The sequence below is a fragment of the Cariama cristata genome, unplaced genomic scaffold (assembly GCF_000690535.1).
Source record: "Cariama cristata isolate BGI_N322 unplaced genomic scaffold, ASM69053v1 scaffold13383, whole genome shotgun sequence".
NCBI lineage: Eukaryota > Metazoa > Chordata > Aves > Cariamiformes > Cariamidae > Cariama > Cariama cristata.
This window is the reverse complement of record NW_009609009.1, coordinates 46,193-64,062: the sequence shown is the minus strand read 5'-3', so window position 1 is coordinate 64,062 and position 17,870 is coordinate 46,193. Positions and strand designations below refer to the sequence as shown.

Here is a 17,870-nt window from a genome sequence, read left to right as displayed (position 1 = left end):
GTGCAGAACACAAAACAAATCTGTGGCATTCAAAAGATGAGGAAATGGGGGCAGGGGTCCTCTGGGCTGCAGCCATCTTAATTGTCTAAACTGAAAGGTGAGTGAATGAAAGCCAGCTCTGTGTGCCCCCGTGTCAGACTACATGTGCAGAGCAGCTGCAGAAGTGTTTATGCTAAAGATGTATCCAACTATCTGGAAGTCAGTTACAGGAATGGCTCTGTGTAGTGTTTCCTAGCACACGACTGTTCTTGCAGCTGCAGGGGAGTGTAGTGTAGAAACAGGAGGGATGTCCACTGGCCAGTAACCCTTCACCGCAAGTATCCAGGACATCGCAAGCGCCAGGCACTGCTGCCAAGGGTAGTACCACGAGGGCACACAGGATTCCTGAGACAGATCCCAAAGGCTGTCAGAAGAAGTCAGAATTCGAGTGAAGTATCAGCTACTCAACAAGTTCGTTACATCTGAATGGGTCAGCTTAATTCAATGTCAGATGGCCCAGGACAGCCTCTGCTGGCAGCTGGAAGAGCCATTTGTTCATACAACTCAAATCACTATTGTTTTATAATGGGGGGGTGGGGGAGGGAAACAAAACAAAAACCAAAAAAACAAACCCAAAAGAGTGGTTGTTACAATTATCCTTCATTCAGTTATCCTGGATGGGGCCCCAGAGGCTGGTGGAGATCTGGGAAACCCTGACAGCTCCTGCAGCAGGAGATGCAGCGTTCTGTCCTCTAGTCTTCACTCCGAGTAATGCATGATCGACTCCACATAGTTCCCTGGGAAGAGCCCCGTCACTCCATTCATGACCCCCTCATACCAGCCGTCGTCATTTTTCTTGATGACGTAAATGATGGCACCTTCCTGAAATGAGAGCTCATCTTCTTTGTCTTTCGTGTAGTCATAGATCGCCACCACTAGGAAAGAACAGAGCGTGACTGTTAGGAGAGGTACAAGGAGGAGGAAAATCAACTTACCCAGTACAAAGTTCTCCACATTCAAGGCAATCTCAGAGAACTGCACTGCCTCACCTCTGTGTGCAAAATGACCTGCTGAGAGGGGCAGTTTCTTCTCACCCTTTTTGTAAGCGCTCGTGCTTTGAAGCACATGAGCCAGGATTACTTTAACTCTTCTGTTCTTACTCTTTCCAGATCCATCAGAGGAAACATTTACAATTATGTGATAAACTTTTTGTGTGGAATGATAGGAGGAGGTGTATGTAACTCCCCATGGCTATGACTACTCAGACCTACTCCAAGATTCATGTATGTACTACACCAGATCTCTGCACAACAGCAGAAAACCATGGAAGAGGGAGAGTAATAAGAGCTCTCTTCAGATCACAGTTAGAATGAGCCGAGGCTAATGTCCCAGACTTCCATCTATCTTAGCTTCCTCCACATTTAAATGTGTAAAATGTGTATGTGCAGTCCCAGTAGCTAGAAGTCACTCCCAGGTATACAGTGCCAAGGTGAGTGAATCCCAGTTAGGAGCTAGGAAGAAGTAAGGTGGTTCTCTGAAACAAAATGTGTGCCTACTCTATCAGGACATTTTTCTTACAGCTGCAGAATATTTTACAGAAGGCACAAAACACTGTTAGGAAAGTCAAAGAAATTGGACAAAGCACTGGCAAATATTAAAAGAGAGCATTGTCCTGAAATGGCAGAAAATAGACATCAACTTGGTATGTTTTTCCATTCTCAGTTCTATCATTATGTGTTCCATACAGAAAATTAGTGATGCCAGACTCGGAATACTTTAACAAATAGCATCAGTCACTGCTTTGAGCACTTGGCAATGAAACATGCACTGCTGCCATTGAAACAAAATGGATATTGGACAAGGGCCCTAAAATCTTGTACTGGGGACAGAAGGGAAGATACTCTGACCTAAAGCAAGGAGAAAAAAAATACCAACATGTGTTCATGAGCACAGTGTCCAAGAGTCCTACTAAACTCATCGTTCTTTTCAAAAGAAAAGAGGTCATTTCCTTTTGAGGGAGCAGAGGAATCAATACAAATATTTATTAGGGAAACCTGGATCCTGAGGAGATTATAAAGTAAAATATACAAATCAATCCCGGTGGAGAATCAGAGTATGTACAGAGGTTTGGGTTTGGGGGTTTTTGGATTTGGTTTGTTTCTTTGTTTTTTTAAATAAATCTCCCAAACAGGAGATTTGTATCATTTGACCAGAGCATTTTTAAAAAACGCATGTTGCTGGCTCTACACTTAGGCCAGGACAGTTTTTAAGTAACTCATTCTAAATAGTTTTAGGCATATCATTCTAAGGAAACAAAACGCAAATGGAGACCTGAGTACATTTTTAGTTTGAAAAACAGAAGTCACTATATGAACACATGATAGATTCAATTAAAGTCCTTCAAAATTCCTTTTAAACTACTTTCTATACCTTTTAATTTTAAAACGTTTCTTCAGAGTCACTGTGCTGCTGTTCTTTATTCTCTCGATAATAATCCAAGTATCATGGTAACTTCCAATTCCTTTCCTTCTCATTTTTGAGTGTACTCTAGTCCCTTCTGATACTGAATGGATCCATTATTTCATGATCACAAGTAGAAAACTCTTCCCTAAGTCTGTGCTGAAAACTCGCTACTTGTTAAGCCTCTTATAAAACTACCTGAAGCCTGGTTTTGTTTTTACATCACCATTGCTTCCTCCTGCATGTTAACTTTTGTACTGGCAATCTCTCTAAAAGTCTGTTTAATCCTTCTGTCCCACCAGTTCAAGCTGTGAGCTTGTCGCACACCACGAGTTACCAGGAGCCCAGGCCAGCACTGCAAAAAAGGCTCCAGATGAGACAGGATGCAGCAATACTGACTCAGGAGGTGGCATCCTTCCCTGCGAGACTGAGCCAGGACCTCTTTTAGTTTCTATCTGAACACGTTTCAATGCAGATATGAAAAACAGAATTACTCATTTAGGTTGATATTCTTCCAATCGGTGATCTTTGCTGCTTCAACAATTACACAGAGTTTGGCTGAACTCTGGTACATCAAACTGACCACAACGTAGGCCAAATTGATTATCCAACTGAAATCTGATAGATGTGACCACACACTTTCTCTTTGTGGTATGAGGGCAATTTTTCTGTCTGGATACCCATTTCTGTTCATCTGATTTGCAAAACTGGGACATTTTCTTACCTTTTCATGCCATGCACCCAGACACACAGCTCAACGGAAAACTGCAGCGCGCCTTCCTGGACGTTACAGCCATGGGGTAGCGTCCCGAAGTTCAACATCCCCAGTAACTGTACCCTAACAGTTTCTCCATCTGTTCAAAATGGATCTGGTATTCACTTCCTTCCTCAGCCATAGGTTAGATCATGTCTTAATGTTAAATATACCTCCCACACTGCATGATTCCTTTACAGAACAGGATCACACTGAATCTCATGTCAATATATTGCAACCCTCTGTATTTGACACCTCCTTGGCGTCCCAGCTTCTACATTCTCACTTTTGCAAAGGTTATCTACACTAATCCTATTAGAAATGCTTTCACCTGAACATAAATAAGTGAACAGGCATACCAAAAGAACAAGCACAAGTCCTAGGAATTGCTACTCTATGTGTTGGGGGTAATAGTGTTTGAACAGCCATTTCCTTCCATCAGTTTTGTCTGCTTTGAATCATGTGGCACAGAATACTGTTTATAGGAACTTAAGGAGTTGCCATAGGAATAATTATTTTGCAGAAGATAAAGCATTATTAGTTCACAGCAGGATAAGCATACACATTCTTTGAGTATGAAAGTCCTTTTAGCATGGGGCTTTTCATTAACTTTAAAGCTTGTTTGCTACAGGAAAAAAAAAAAAAAAAAAGGAATCACAGCCAAGCACTTCTCTTCCAACTCCAGCAAAGCAGTCAAATCTCAAGACACGGGCTGAATATAAGCAGAGCTATTCATATAACTACAGCACAATCCACACCTATGTCAATATCTCATTTTTTCTGGTATCCTAAAACTACTGTTGAACAGTTCTTCACACATTGTAAGCACTTTAATTTTTTATTACTTTTATAAGTGTTTCTAAGAACAGACCAAACTTTTAGATGTTTTGGTCATCTAGTTTTCAAAATAAAGATCAAAATTATGTTTTTTCATGGGACTCTACATCAATATGACAGAATGTTTGGGTTCCTATACTTTTGCTTTTCTGCAGGAAAAATGTTCTGACTAAAAGCCTGACTTTCTCCAACTTATCTTTAAAGATTCCCATTACAGTTTTGCTATCCCACATGCTTTTCCCTGTAAATATCAAACTACAAGTGTTTGGACTGCCTGCTGAGATGGAACAGATCTGTGCATATATGCACCTATATAAATTATTTTAGTTCATGAGCTCATAGAACTCACATAGAAAAGTAGATCAGAACAACATACTATAATTCAAATGTCATTATTTCTTCAAATAAAAAGTTGTTTCCCCAGGCCACATACCAGATGATTTTGGGGCTTCTCTTCCCCACAAACACACCACACCACCCCCAACCCCCCGCCTTGTATTAGTATGAAACACCATAAACAGGCAATGCACATCAGGGTCCTCTTTTGTCTCTTTTGCTCCTAGCTGAAATGCCACTGAGAATTTGCTGAGGGCCAGGTGGCAGGAATAACAGAAACATAACAAAGGTAATGATATGAATGTCGAATTAGGCTAAAGAGTGTCTTATGCCTGGAAAAATAGAAAAAAAAAATCTTGAGACTCACACTCCTGTCAAAAAGTAACATGCATGCAATCTCCATCCAGCCCAAAACACATCAACCACAATGAAACTGAGCAGATACTGTGCATTCTCAGACCTGCCTGATAAGGAGGAGTTCATTAAGTAATGTAGCACATCCAGTATTTGCTGAAATGGTCCCAATCTGAAGAAATCTGAAATCCTCCCCCAAAGAAAGAAATGCTACATCAGGAACCCCACCCCACCCACCAGCTCATTTCGTGAAGCCAGGTAACTAACATCAATAATCAGGAATACCCTCCAAACTGCACAGCAAGAAGAGTCCTTTGTATACAAGATCCCTTTTTTCCCTGTCCTCCCTCATGGAAATAAGCTTCCCCAACAAGGATAAGCTGAAGCAACTTTTAATCAAACTAAGAGCCTGTGTGCATCAGCAGAGTAACAGTGATGCTTGCTGTCAGTCAGGGGTGCGGAGAGGTCAACAGATAAAGCAAGTCAGCCACTTTGTCTGACAAATGATCTTCGCTTGTCAGCAAAACCTGGGTACTCCTTGCACTAAACACTTCACACCAGCTACATGGAGGGTGGGGGAATAACAAAAACATTCCCACATGTTCCTCCACCTCCCTCAGGAATAGCAGGATTTTCTTTGAGTTGAGGTTGGCAGAAAGTGCCTTTTCCATCTTCTTTTTCTTTTTTTTTTCCTTCCCTCAAGTCCTGCACTGGGTTTATCTTTGTGGCATTCTTGAATTTTTTTTCCCTGATGCAGACTGAATGTGTCTAACAGTCACTCAGCTAAGACGCTTCGTTGCTTTGCCACATTAGATTTTGTATCACCCTTTACTAAGAGGTACATGACCTTGTTTCACAGGAGAACACCAGGCTGTAGATTTTTTCATATTCAAGTGCCTCTAAGCCATTTACCTACTCAGTTTATTTTACCTGTAGTTTTACTCCAGCATGTTTCCACACACCTATTTCAGAACTGGAAGACATCTAGACGCAGCCATGCAGCAATGCCTCAGTTAGTCAGTCCTACACCGACTCGGCACTTTTTAGCTTAGCATGGCCCCACACTGGTGCAGCATCGCAGCTTCCAGAGCCCCAAACACGCATTGCAGCATTTCTCCGGATGCACCCATACATTCAAAGTTCAAGTGCAATTGCAGCACTGATTCATTCATTTTTGACCTCATCTGAGTTTGATTATTAGGATTAAGCAGACTACTGAAAGGTGAGTCTTAAGTAGATTACAGAGGATTTAAAAAAAATATGTAATTAGCCAGCTAACCATTACCCTCCCTTTGTGGAGAAAAGGGTGAAAGAGTCAGACTGAGTAGCTCAACTTCCGTTAAGTTGCCATTTGGAGGAGTACCTCTACCACAACACCAAATACTGGCTACGAAGCAGTCTTGGCAGACTCCACATCCAAAGCTTATACAAAATGTTGTTACAAACATGACCCTACCATCTCTACCAGCTCTAAACCTACCCTTTTCTAAGTAGGTCCTTGGTGCCCAAGGAGGGTCCTCCTCAGCATATGGATCACTGTACTCCACCACAGCTGCTTCCTCCTCCTCATAATCCTCTGGAGGTGGAGGTGGAGGTGGAGATTCATCAAACGCTGGTTCATCCACAGGCGGTGGCGGGGGAGGAGTATCTGAAACTGAAAATAAGCAGTAGTATAACCACAAAAATGTCTCTAGAACCATGGCAGCAGATTGAAGTAATACTCCCTATCCCAATTAGTCGCACTGGGAGCAGTAGTTAGAACTTGTGGAAATACACTGGAGACAATAAAATTCAGAGAAGGAAGGATCAGGTTCCTCCACTAAAATTATTTCCTTTTCCCTCCCTTCACAATTTCAGACAAACTTGCAGAGGCAGTAGAGAAGTCAGAATTCTGGCTATATACAGGCAAATCTTTCACCCACTCTAAACAAAAGCCACATCCAGTAATAAATCATAGCACAAGGAAGCCGCAAACTTACTGTTTTCTTGAACTCTGGCCACAAATCCCATTAGCGGTAACTGTGGAGTTACCTGTAGGATGGAGGGGGGAGGAGGAGCAAGGGATGCTGCCACAGAAATTAAAAAGAGAGAGGCATTCAGTTAGAAACACAACAAAGCAGCAAACAGGAAAGTAGACATCATCCCCACTCAAGATAGTGCAGCAGTCTGCCAAGAAGCTAAGATAAAAAAGCTGACATTCAAAGAAAAATGGCTCAGGTGGTTTAAGCATATTCCTAATCCTTACCTCAAGGATTTTTAAAATTTCCAACCCAGCTCTTTTTCATAAGATTCAGAATCCATGCTGAAGTATTTTTCTGATCTCACAATGAGATTCCCTTAGTTGAAGTTTATTACTACAGCAATATAGCACTTTATGAACAGACCTAACTAACAAATATATCCAGAGGATTCTCTACCTATAATCCTCCACCTTTCAGACCAAACTGATATTTATAGAGGTGAATTCTGTAACAGCATCCAGGAATCCTTAGTAACAAAAATGGATATAACTAGTTTTCTCCAAAACGTAGGCCAAAAAACCCATCAAATGAGGCAGTTACGTTAGGCAAAACAGAAAAAGACACTTTTGAGAACTGAGCGTACTTGGAAGACACGGGACTTCTGACCTTATTGGTAGAACAGCGCACACTGTGCTGCTGCCAAACAGCAGGGCCTATTCCAGATGTGCTGCCTTGTTTCCTTCCCACCTGATTTTGCAGACCACTGCACTGAACTCTGAACAGCCCTTTTACTGCCACCAAAAGAGCTGTCTTTGTACAAGACGTGAATTCACATTTAAAGAAGATACTCTCAGACAGTTGCAAATGTTATAACGCTGAACTGTGGTTTAAGCCAGGAATGAAAGTTTCAGTTATCTAGTTAAGTTAGAAAAAACAGTTAACTAGTTTTATCTAGTTTTAATATCACTTTGCAAGAGTAATACAGTGATATTCTTTAAGCAAGTTATGAGATTATTTTTCAGAAAGCACACCTCAGGAAAAGCACAACTAAACAATTTTCTTGTTAGTAGTGGAATACAAAAACATTTAGTCATGTCCAAAAGAATGAGTCAAGAAGGTCTACACTTCATGGACCAGTACCTATATTTAGCTTGCAGAATAGAACTAAATAAATTTCAGACTAATTCTAGAGCTGGTTAAAAAATTGCCAGGTATGATGTAGTATTTTTCAGAATTAATTCACATCGTCATAGCAAATGAAAATAACTCCAGGGCATTTAAAATTAATGTGTCAAATTTCTTCTGTTTGCTTATTTCAGTAACTATTATCTAAAGTGCTTTGAATTTCTTCTGTCACTCACATTCACATTCCTTTCACAACCACATACCCCAAACAAAAACAAAAAAACACAACAAAGCAACCATCCTTTTTGTTGCAAAACTATCCTTGTACCTCCATATAAAGCAAGCTCCATTATCTCACCATTTAATTGATGTTTCTTGGGAAAAACTGAAATACATTTCTAATTACAGCTTCTTTGACTTGAATGATGTGACATCTGAGAGTATTTATTCCTTCAAGTGGAACCACAGTACCTGGAAAAACATTCGGTCTTGCATTTTTTCAAAGCAGGAAAAGGGAAGTTGAATTTGAAGTCCTACTGAAATGCAGTAATATTCACAAATTCAGCATTCTTGTGCAACTATGAAGTCCCTGCCTTTTTAACTATATATGCTATAAAAATGTTCAGTTTCAAAATGTTTCCTCTATTCAACGTCATATGGATTCATACAACTCATATCTATCACATGAGACTAGCCTCAGTTTCCTACATCCCTTCAGTGTACTTTGTGTGCTGTATTTATTTTTTTGAAAGAAATAATGAGGCTTTCCACGTAGAAAAATAAATCACTCTAGACAAGCACTCCAAGCAATTACAAAAAAAAAAAAATCCTTAGTTTAGTTTGGGTTGTGTAGTTTAATCAAAATGTTGATGCTAAAACTAGCTGACATCGTTCATTGTTTATCTTAACCATTTGGTTTGTGCTTCAGCCTATGCATAGTGCAGGGACTATCATATTATATGGTCTCTATATGATATAAATGACTAAGCTAGTTTTGACCTTTAGGAGCCTATACAGTAAGTATTTTATTAATAATGTCTTTGTTTATAAAATGCATCAGAAGACCTTTACTGTACCTCTGCTGCCTCAAAAGATGAGACAAACACCAGCTTAAACGTTCCCTCCCAGCTTCCTTCCATATAGACCATTGGTAGATGAAGAGTTAATTTACAGCAACCGTGAAGATAAACTCAGAAATGCTCAAGAGCACCTTCCACTAGATTGCTTCAGCTTGGTAAGAATTCAGTTGTACAAACTGTGTGTAGCACAGACCACCATCTCAATACTTGACCAGTTTCTCCCACAAGGTTTTTAGCCTGTGCTGAGCTCTATACTGCTTAGCTACTGGTATCTAAGGTTGCAAAGTTGAAACACTTGTTAGGTGGCATGGCTGGCAAGAATGGCTTTGGGACAGACATATGCTGAGATCATTTAGGGTCTGCATTTCTTAGTATTTTCTTTTCAGTTGTTAAAAAGGTCTCACCATGAAGTAGAGAAATTATACTGTCTTAGAAGTGGCATTCAAAAGAACAGAGCAATGCAAGTATCTTTCATCCTCCTCCTGAAGTGAATGAACAAAAATGACTACGCCAACATACTAAAAGATGGAAGTGGAAAAAACAGTACTGCTTTGTTGCCAAACAGCCTGCAAAGAACAACAAGCCATAGATGGCACACTCTTCTGCCTCTTTTTCACCTCTTGAATTTGTTTTCTCCCTCTCTTCAAGGAATGCTGAGAAGCAATTGTGGTCCCTGTCTCATCACTACTAACCCTGCTTCTTACAAACACAACAGTCCCTCTGTTCTTAGGGCCTTCATCAATTATGCATGCTTGAGCATCCTCTCCTTTCAAGGTACAGGCAAAAAATTTGGTTTCGTATAATTGCAAAGCTAATAAATTCTGTGTTCTGCTAGGTATAGAAAAAAAGTCTCTTACAACAACTGCTTATTTATGTTGTATCAAGTATGCCAGTATAACTGAAGTATTTTGTTTGCCATTTACAGCTCAAGTGACTATTTACAGCTCAAATGACTAATCACCATAATCACTATATCTTCTTTTGGGGTACACAGACTGAATTGTGATTACGTAACTTATTTAAAGTCTATTTGGAATCTTCTATGATTACCTATTAATAATGCAATGGTAACTTGCCCAGAATTATCCCTTTGCTAAAGCAGAAATGCACAGCAGTTGTCAGAAATTCTCTGGACATAATGGAAACCCTCTTTGCTGCAAAGGTAATCCTGAAAGGTTTCTTTTGTTGCTGTTACTCTTCTTGCCTACTCCCCTTCAGCCTTCACTATGTACATAATGTGCTTAACAAAACCCACATATTTCAGGCAACTGGGTTACAATTTAGTCGTACAACCTCCTCCACCTGCCTGTCCTCACAGCAGGACCATCCATTTCCTTCTCAAGCACACACATCTCTTTGCAGGGTAGCTTACAAGCAGCAATATTTGAACCTGATCAAATCCCTTAAATGCAGATTGCAGCATGTGATCTAATTCCAAGTTCAATGCTTAATTAAAAAAAACCAACAACAACAACAACAAAAACGACACCAAAACCCACCACCACAGTAACCACAAAACACAAACACACTGCAGTGCTTGCAAGTCAACATTCGGTCTTGCTGGTAATAGGGCATTTCCTAACAACGAACCTTCAGTATGTCCCCTGCATCTTTCTGTAGCTTTGTTAAAACAGAAAGTTTCCCTTACTCTGGTATCAAAACCTTCACGTTGCATCCGAAGCACAGTGAAAATGACTCCTTAGATGAAAAGCTACTGCGTTCTTCCTGACACACAGGACATGCTGCTCCTTGTTAATATCTCATCCTGCTTTTAAAGACAGGTCGCCTGTTAAAAGAACATCACCTGTGGTCTTAGCAGATGACACAGCTCCCTTGCATCCCATACCAAACACCACTGATGTCTCTAAGGTGTCTAATGCTTACCCTTGTATAACAAGTGCAATTTCTTGAACTGTCCATTAATCAGAAGGAAAAAGCATACAAGATAAAGACTGATTAATGAAGAATCAGTGTCTTGGTGCAAAATCAATTACTCATCCCACACCAAAGCAGATACATGACACATGGTGTAGTAAGGGACTAAAGCTTGTCTAATAGGGACTGTGAGATCCAAAGTAATTTATTTAGCAATAAAGCCAGTATTGTTTTAAGCTGCTTGCCATAATGGAAGCTGAACCCTCTGTACTTGGATTGCAGCTTTGGCATGGCTACCAGCAACCTACTGGAAGTTACCTGAGACTAACTGCAAGATCTGCAACAGACAGAACAGAAGATTTCAGAGATCTGAAGGCCACTCCATTCACCACTGTGTTGAATTCAACAGAGCAGAAAAACTTTCTTACCTGGGTTCTGGTTATAAAATGGTCCTCCGTTCATCTGGTTCTGCAGGCTTGTCTGTGATGTGATCGAAGGAGGACGCCGATATGGCAAAGATCCCCCTATTGTTGGGGGGGTGTGTCGAGATGCAGGCCTGTTCATGCTGTAGAACTGAACTGGGTGACCTAGGTTAGAAAGAGAAATGTATTAGCAAAAAGAAAAATGATGCCTGCCTTTGTGTATCTGCATTCAAGATTCAAAGGTTTGGAAAAGCTTTGGTTTGTTGTTTTTTTCTTTTTTTCAAGACAGTCTGCATCCTAGGAGCAGTCAGCCAGTTCAGCTGCCAGACTGGCAAGACACTGGATGTCTCAATAGCAACACAAAAAACAACCCTCCCAACTGCCTGTACTCAGCACTGCTTGCAAATGAAAATACAAAGGTATCTAAGCTACAATGCTTCAAAATAAAAGAGAATAATTCCCAGTTATCCATTTTATATAATGTATTAAAGTAACTTCTTTCAAATTTAGTTATTTATAAACCTGCAAAAAAATAACATTTCACAGTCCAGTAATTAAGCAACATATACATACAAACCAACCGTATGCCATTTCCAAGATTCAAAGCTGTTAACTTCTACAAATGAAAAACGCAATACTAACTATCTTAGTGCTGTTCAGAAAAAGCGCAGAGAATCCTCTGGGGAGAAGAAAATGTTAGAAACTTCTTGAAGGATGGAATAAATGAAATCATACTCAAAGACTCTCTTTCAGGAAGCTGTCAATTGAAACAACTCCTTAGAAATTTGCTCTCCATTTCAATCACTTCCTGTACAAAAGTAATTGATCTGGTATCTAAGCAAGCAATAAATGAAGCAAGACCATTAAGCTATCTTCTGTGCTCACATAAAGTTCTCTGCCTTATATACTGTATGTAACAGTAAACTGGATTTATTATACCCATACATGTTATTACCCTCCCTAACTATTCTGCCTCTACCATTCGTGCTAGAGGTAGATTTCAGAGTTTGCAAGAAAACAAGAGAAGAAGGGATGGTCAGTGGCTGAGGAGACATGCACGCAGGGAAGTAAACAGGGAAACAGAACAAATAAATGTGCAGTTTTTTTAAAACCTGCATTGTTCTCCACTACGTTTTGATTGCTTTGCAGAACTTAACATTAGGTCACTAAATAAAACGCAAGTTGCTTGCTCTGTTACTTGCTTCTAAGAGCAAATGCATGAACTAGACATTCACATTTCTCCTGCTTTGTACAGATACATACATCTCAAAAATGCACTTTTTACAGGTGAGGAAGAAGAACAGTTAAGAAGCAATCCACCTAGGATATAGGCTTTTTCATATTTTTCTGAACGTGTCTTCCCAATGTGTCTGTCTCCCTGTTACATAATGCACTGGTAGAAATTGGTGGTGATTGGAGAGAAGGGAAGAGAGAAGGAACAGGGATGAGAGATCCTTAAGGACCAAAAACTACAACCTCATTAATGGTAAACGATCCAGTCTCTTCAAATACTTTGTTTTGGAGAAGCTGTGCAAGCAATCTCATTAATAGCACAGGGAAACAAAAAAATCTTATAGTAAGTAACCTGAAATTTCTCTTATGGAATTCTGAATGTGAATTTATAGCCATTAAAATATTAATCTCTCCTTAATTTTGATTTGTCAAAAATACAGAAGCAATATGACTTAAGAACTGGGATACTGACAGTGCATCAAAAATGGAAAACTGACTGAGACCCCATATGACACAGCTCATCTTCTACACATGAAAGTAGTTTAGACTTCAGGATCATCTTCTGATACCAAAATTCATCAGAGTTCGGAAGCTTCTAGTCATAGTCATGGATTCTAGTGTAAGTATTTTCTAATTTCATATGAGCCACAGCACCTTAAACTAAATAAGATTTCAGGAATACTTCTGGTACCTGGTGAAATTCTTACCAAGAGAGACCAACACTAATAAACACACAAACCAATTCAGACCATTGTGATCAGCTTCCACTATATGAAAAGTAACAAAGCAATGTATGAATTTGGCTGTCTAAAGGAGATCTTTACAATGCAGGTATAACTCCTCATCAAAAGGTGACACAGAACAGTGATATGGTCAGTAAGTACTAAATCCTGCAACTTCAGCATATGAGAAAATGAAAAATGTAGGGTGATTTCATAAGCATAAAAAGCTTTTTTATGCTTTATTATATACACCAGAAGTATCACCTATTAAAAAAAAATGCTTTAGGACTATTCTGCATTATAAAACCTGACTGTTTTCTCTGACATTGAACACAAAAAAACTGCCCTTTTTATCAGTTCATTGAAAGGAGACTTGTCATTTGAAAGCATTGAAGAGATAAGTTATATAAATTATGCTTTGCTAGATGCACATTTTTTTATTCCATTACTGAAAGAGAATCATCAGACCCAGAACTATCAGTGCTGGTTCCCCCCAAACATAATTATTCTATGAGATTCTCAGTAACCAAACCACAATAAAATTATATGTAATAAATAATTAAATAAATGTAAAAATAAGAAAATGGTAAAATTATATGATTGCCGTTTATAAAACTAGCACACCTTGAATTGTCTACTACAACCATTAACTTACAGTTAGGTATTAGCAGACATTTTCTAGTTATAATTGGAAAAAAAAATTAAAAAAATTCGCTGTTTCTGAAGTAACTTTGGAAAGCCTTGGATGGTGATCACCTCTGGGTTCATCTGCCCACCAGCTGGAGCAGAGACTCACCTGTAGAGGGTGTGGAAGAAACAGCAGGGGGAGTTGGAGAGGTGAAGCCATCAGCAAGGGGCTGAGCTCCTGCAGCAGCAGCAGCAGCATCTGGGGCAGCGGAGGAAGGGGCAGGAGCAGGAGCAGGAGGAGTGGGGGTAGGAGCAGAGGTAGCAGGAAGGGGAGAAGTGCCAGCCGAGCCAGCAGGGGCTAAGGGAAGAGAGGAGGAAGAGGTGGAGTTAATAAGGAGATATGTTAGCAAGGATTAGAGAAAGCCTTTGGCTATTCAATGTTAGCTATTTATTAGATGCATAGTATTTTAGAATGCACAAGGAGATGAGAGAAAAATGCAGCTGTTAAACAACGGTTCATTCCTATGTAAACAGTAAATAAGCATCAAGCAAATCCACTTCTTTCCAGGTCTGAAGGGAACAACCCAGAACTTTTCACCAAAAGCCATTACTTTTGAAAGACATCTTTACACCTTGTCATTTACACTTCGATCTGTAGCACGGCTGCCTTCAGCTTTTGTACAAATGAGACAATATAGAGAAGAGGAAAGCCAAAAATTTCCAGTTCTATGGTTCAGAAGCATCATGTATTTCAGATCACACTGCAAGCCACCTACACGCTCTTCTTCACTGAAAGGGGTGAGCAAAGGAAAAAGGAGTACTAGTATCACTTCCTCTTTCTGGAAACACTGGGGCAACTACATTGAACAAGTGTCTTTTTGTGACAACTCAGTTAGGCTTGCATTAATGTACTAAAGATTTACTCTGTGCCTGCCTCTCTTTTCATCTAATTTCCTAAAAACACGCTTCTATGTATCTGCATGAACAGCCAATGAAAAAACATTTATTTGCTTAAAAGGACACGAGAGAAGTTTCCCCCAGCCCACTGAAAAAGGTGTCATGTCTTACGTAGTCACATGCAGGCAGCCAGGCAAAAAATTCTGATAAACAAGTTAATATATAAAAGAAGCATTAGAGCACATGAGACACTCGCAGAAAAGATACTACTCGATTCAAACTCATACTATCAATAGCAAGCAATTTTCAAGGCTTGCATGTTTCTGGATAACAAACTTTGAGACTTCTCTTGGGGTTTAGGAGACTCGCAAATGCTAAAGGTTAATGTTGAGTCAGAAAGAGGAACAGCAAGTTTCCATTTACCTGGATAGACACTGGGAGGAGATGGTGTGGGAACAGCAATAGGAACACCCACACTTCCACTTCCACTGTTCTCTCGACTGCTGCTCCGACTACTTGGGTGGCTTCCTCCACTACTCCCACTGCTGCTGTAAGAAACAAAATAACCCAAGGTATGAATATGCTCCTGTGCATGCTGAAACATAAGCTCTCTTATATAGCACCTTACTAATTCAGAGAAGTAACAGGGAACAACAGAAAAGAAATAAGGATGATATAAACCTGTATAAAGTTTAGTTTTCCTAAAACTCTTCACTTTGACTACAACACAACAGGTTTTTCAGTTAGTCTTAGTGAACTTGCCCAAAAATGAAACACTTTGGGAACCTTATTCCAAAGCACATCATTCCAGTATTGTTAAACCCCTACTGAGCAAATACAGACATTTTTCTTATAACTTATAAAACACGTAGACTGTTTAGACTCTGATTTATATGTTTTCATATGAGACTACTGCAATCTGGAAAGTCAAATTTTCTTATTTTAAGCCCATCAGTTTAGCCATCCTCAAGTACTTACGATGGTTAAAAAGTAAAGATTTCTAAGGAAGTATTTAGACTTGTCACATCATGAAACTCTTATCATCCTAGAGAAAAGGCTAGCCTTCTGCAGAACCTTTGGTAATACAGTTCAGTTTTATTCTGTGTTTGAAGTTATCAGTATCCTCAAAATATAATGCTCTTTTTCAGCTACTCAAACTATAAACATCGAAGACTGTTCAAACAAAAATGTGAACTACAAGTATACTATATAGTCCTTCAACACACAGAAGGCAAGTTGTGTACAAGGTCTTTTCCCAGTTTTGTAAGCATTTCGTAAAATATATCATGATCTACCTACTTGAAAGACTTCACAATTTTAGTAATTCATTAAGTACTGTAACTAAAGCGATAGCACTAAAATTAAGGCAACTAGGGGATTAAGTGAACAATCTTAACATGATTCACTACTCTGGTTTTATTAGAGCGCATTCTTGCCATGCCAAATGACGTTCCCAGTCTGTATCATGAATTAGCAAGCTTCACTGTAGAGCTACAGATGGATTTGATGTTTATCGTACCATTTTTTTGTCCATACGCTTATACAATACTAACCACACTTTGTACAGGACTACACTGAATACCTGTATGTGCGATTCCTCTGATTCACAGAAGCTGTTCTAACTGGGCTCTGTTGAGAGGGAGCCATATTGCGTGTTGGGCTAGGCACATAGTCATTTGGTACCACCGGAGGACGTACCGGCTCCAACGTACGATAGGGGGAGTGACGCCTACACAAGGACAAGCATATTTCAGAAGCAAATTAAGATAATACAGACAAAACCAAAGATTTTTCATTCTTTAAACGATAGCTACATACTAATCACTACTGCGAGCTAAAAAAAAAGTTTTTCTCCAAGTTTGCAGTATCTGCTCCATAGGATGAGAAAAAACAATTAAGGATGTTCGTCACAAACTTCAATCTTCCTACTAATAAACTCTGTGTTGCACACCCTATTCTTGTTTTAAAAGCAATCCACATCTTGTTTTAAGATAAAGCACCACGGTCTGTATATATATATGTGTACATAATCACATATCAACAAACAGCATTCACCCCAGTTATAACACATTTTCCTAAGGTCAATGTCAAGTTTGTAGACTTAACAGAAAAGTACTTTTATCACACACAGCACAACTAATTAATGAACAGTGCCACATACTAATTTTCCAGGTGTTTAGCACCACCTGTCAAAGCCATACAGTTAATGACTTTTTACTCTAAATCATGTAGTTGTAAGTGTTCTGCAACAATAAAGAGGTTCCTGTTGGGAAAGGCTGATGATGCACACTGTCTTATGGCAGAAATGTGCTAACTGATATATAAGACATGATCAGCATAAGAGGATGCAGACATAACACCTCTTGACCTTTGTGAATGGTTAAAACAAAACCAAACCAAAACAAAACCCCTATACTACAGAAAAAGAAAGAATCTTCCCTTTCTTCCCTTTTGCTCACCAAAGTCATTTACACATTCAGTAACTGCACTTACCCAATAGTTCCTTTTCCTGACATTGGTGGACTTGGTGGCTTCTGGGTGGGTGGCGTTGTACGAGGCAGCCCACCCATCTTCATATTCTGTGTGCTGACCTGCACGAAAGAACGGGCAGAAAAACGGCCTTCACTAAGCTAAGCTTCTAGGGGGAGAGACACTGAGATGCCTTTAGCAGTTAACTCTTAAGTAGGGGAAGGTTTAAACAAACAAAAAAACTGAGAGGCCATGCATTTCATATGCAATTTCCACTCTGCTAGAAGTCAAGAGTTGCGCTCAAAGGACTCTTTATTACATAGGGTTTTTAAAAAAATTGTATATACAAAAAGTGAATTTGCCTTTAGGCTATCACATAAACATTAAATCACCGACAGCCTCCCAGTCATCTTGTGAGATAAAGGCAGTTTTATTTCAGCTTGCACTACTGAATGGTAAATTTGCAAAAATGGTTTTGAATACTCTTCAAAAATACTAAAGTTTATCTAATACGGCACAATTTAATGTAATTCATACAAATATGGAGAAGCCAAAGTAATCTCCAAATATGATCCACTAGTGTTTTAATGTTTTCATACTATGATATTAAAACTTTTAAAGATAATATTTATTGTAAATATTATTTATGTCTAGATAAACATAGAGAGAAAGTTATATAGATAAAAACACAAATATGTACTTTTTTCCCCCACCAAATCTATAGCAATTTAATCTCTGTA

General features: G+C 39.2%; 1 protein-coding gene across 1 annotated transcript in view; it reads right to left on the bottom strand.

Annotated features, from left to right (window-relative positions):
* Window positions 1–446: 446 nt before the first annotated feature.
* ABI2 (abl-interactor 2) overlaps window positions 447–17,870 on the bottom strand; it is a 36,335-nt gene continuing 18,911 nt past the window's right edge. The window contains exons 3-9 of the mRNA XM_009697371.1: window positions 17,155–17,252; window positions 16,244–16,390; window positions 15,085–15,209; window positions 11,189–11,347; window positions 6,700–6,786; window positions 6,201–6,374; window positions 447–914 (exon numbers count right to left, since the gene is read on the bottom strand). Of these exons, the coding sequence (XP_009695673.1) occupies window positions 739–914; window positions 6,201–6,374; window positions 6,700–6,786; window positions 11,189–11,347; window positions 15,085–15,209; window positions 16,244–16,390; window positions 17,155–17,252 (966 nt within the window). The 3' untranslated portion in view covers window positions 447–738. The remainder of the gene's footprint in view (window positions 915–6,200; window positions 6,375–6,699; window positions 6,787–11,188; window positions 11,348–15,084; window positions 15,210–16,243; window positions 16,391–17,154; window positions 17,253–17,870) is intronic.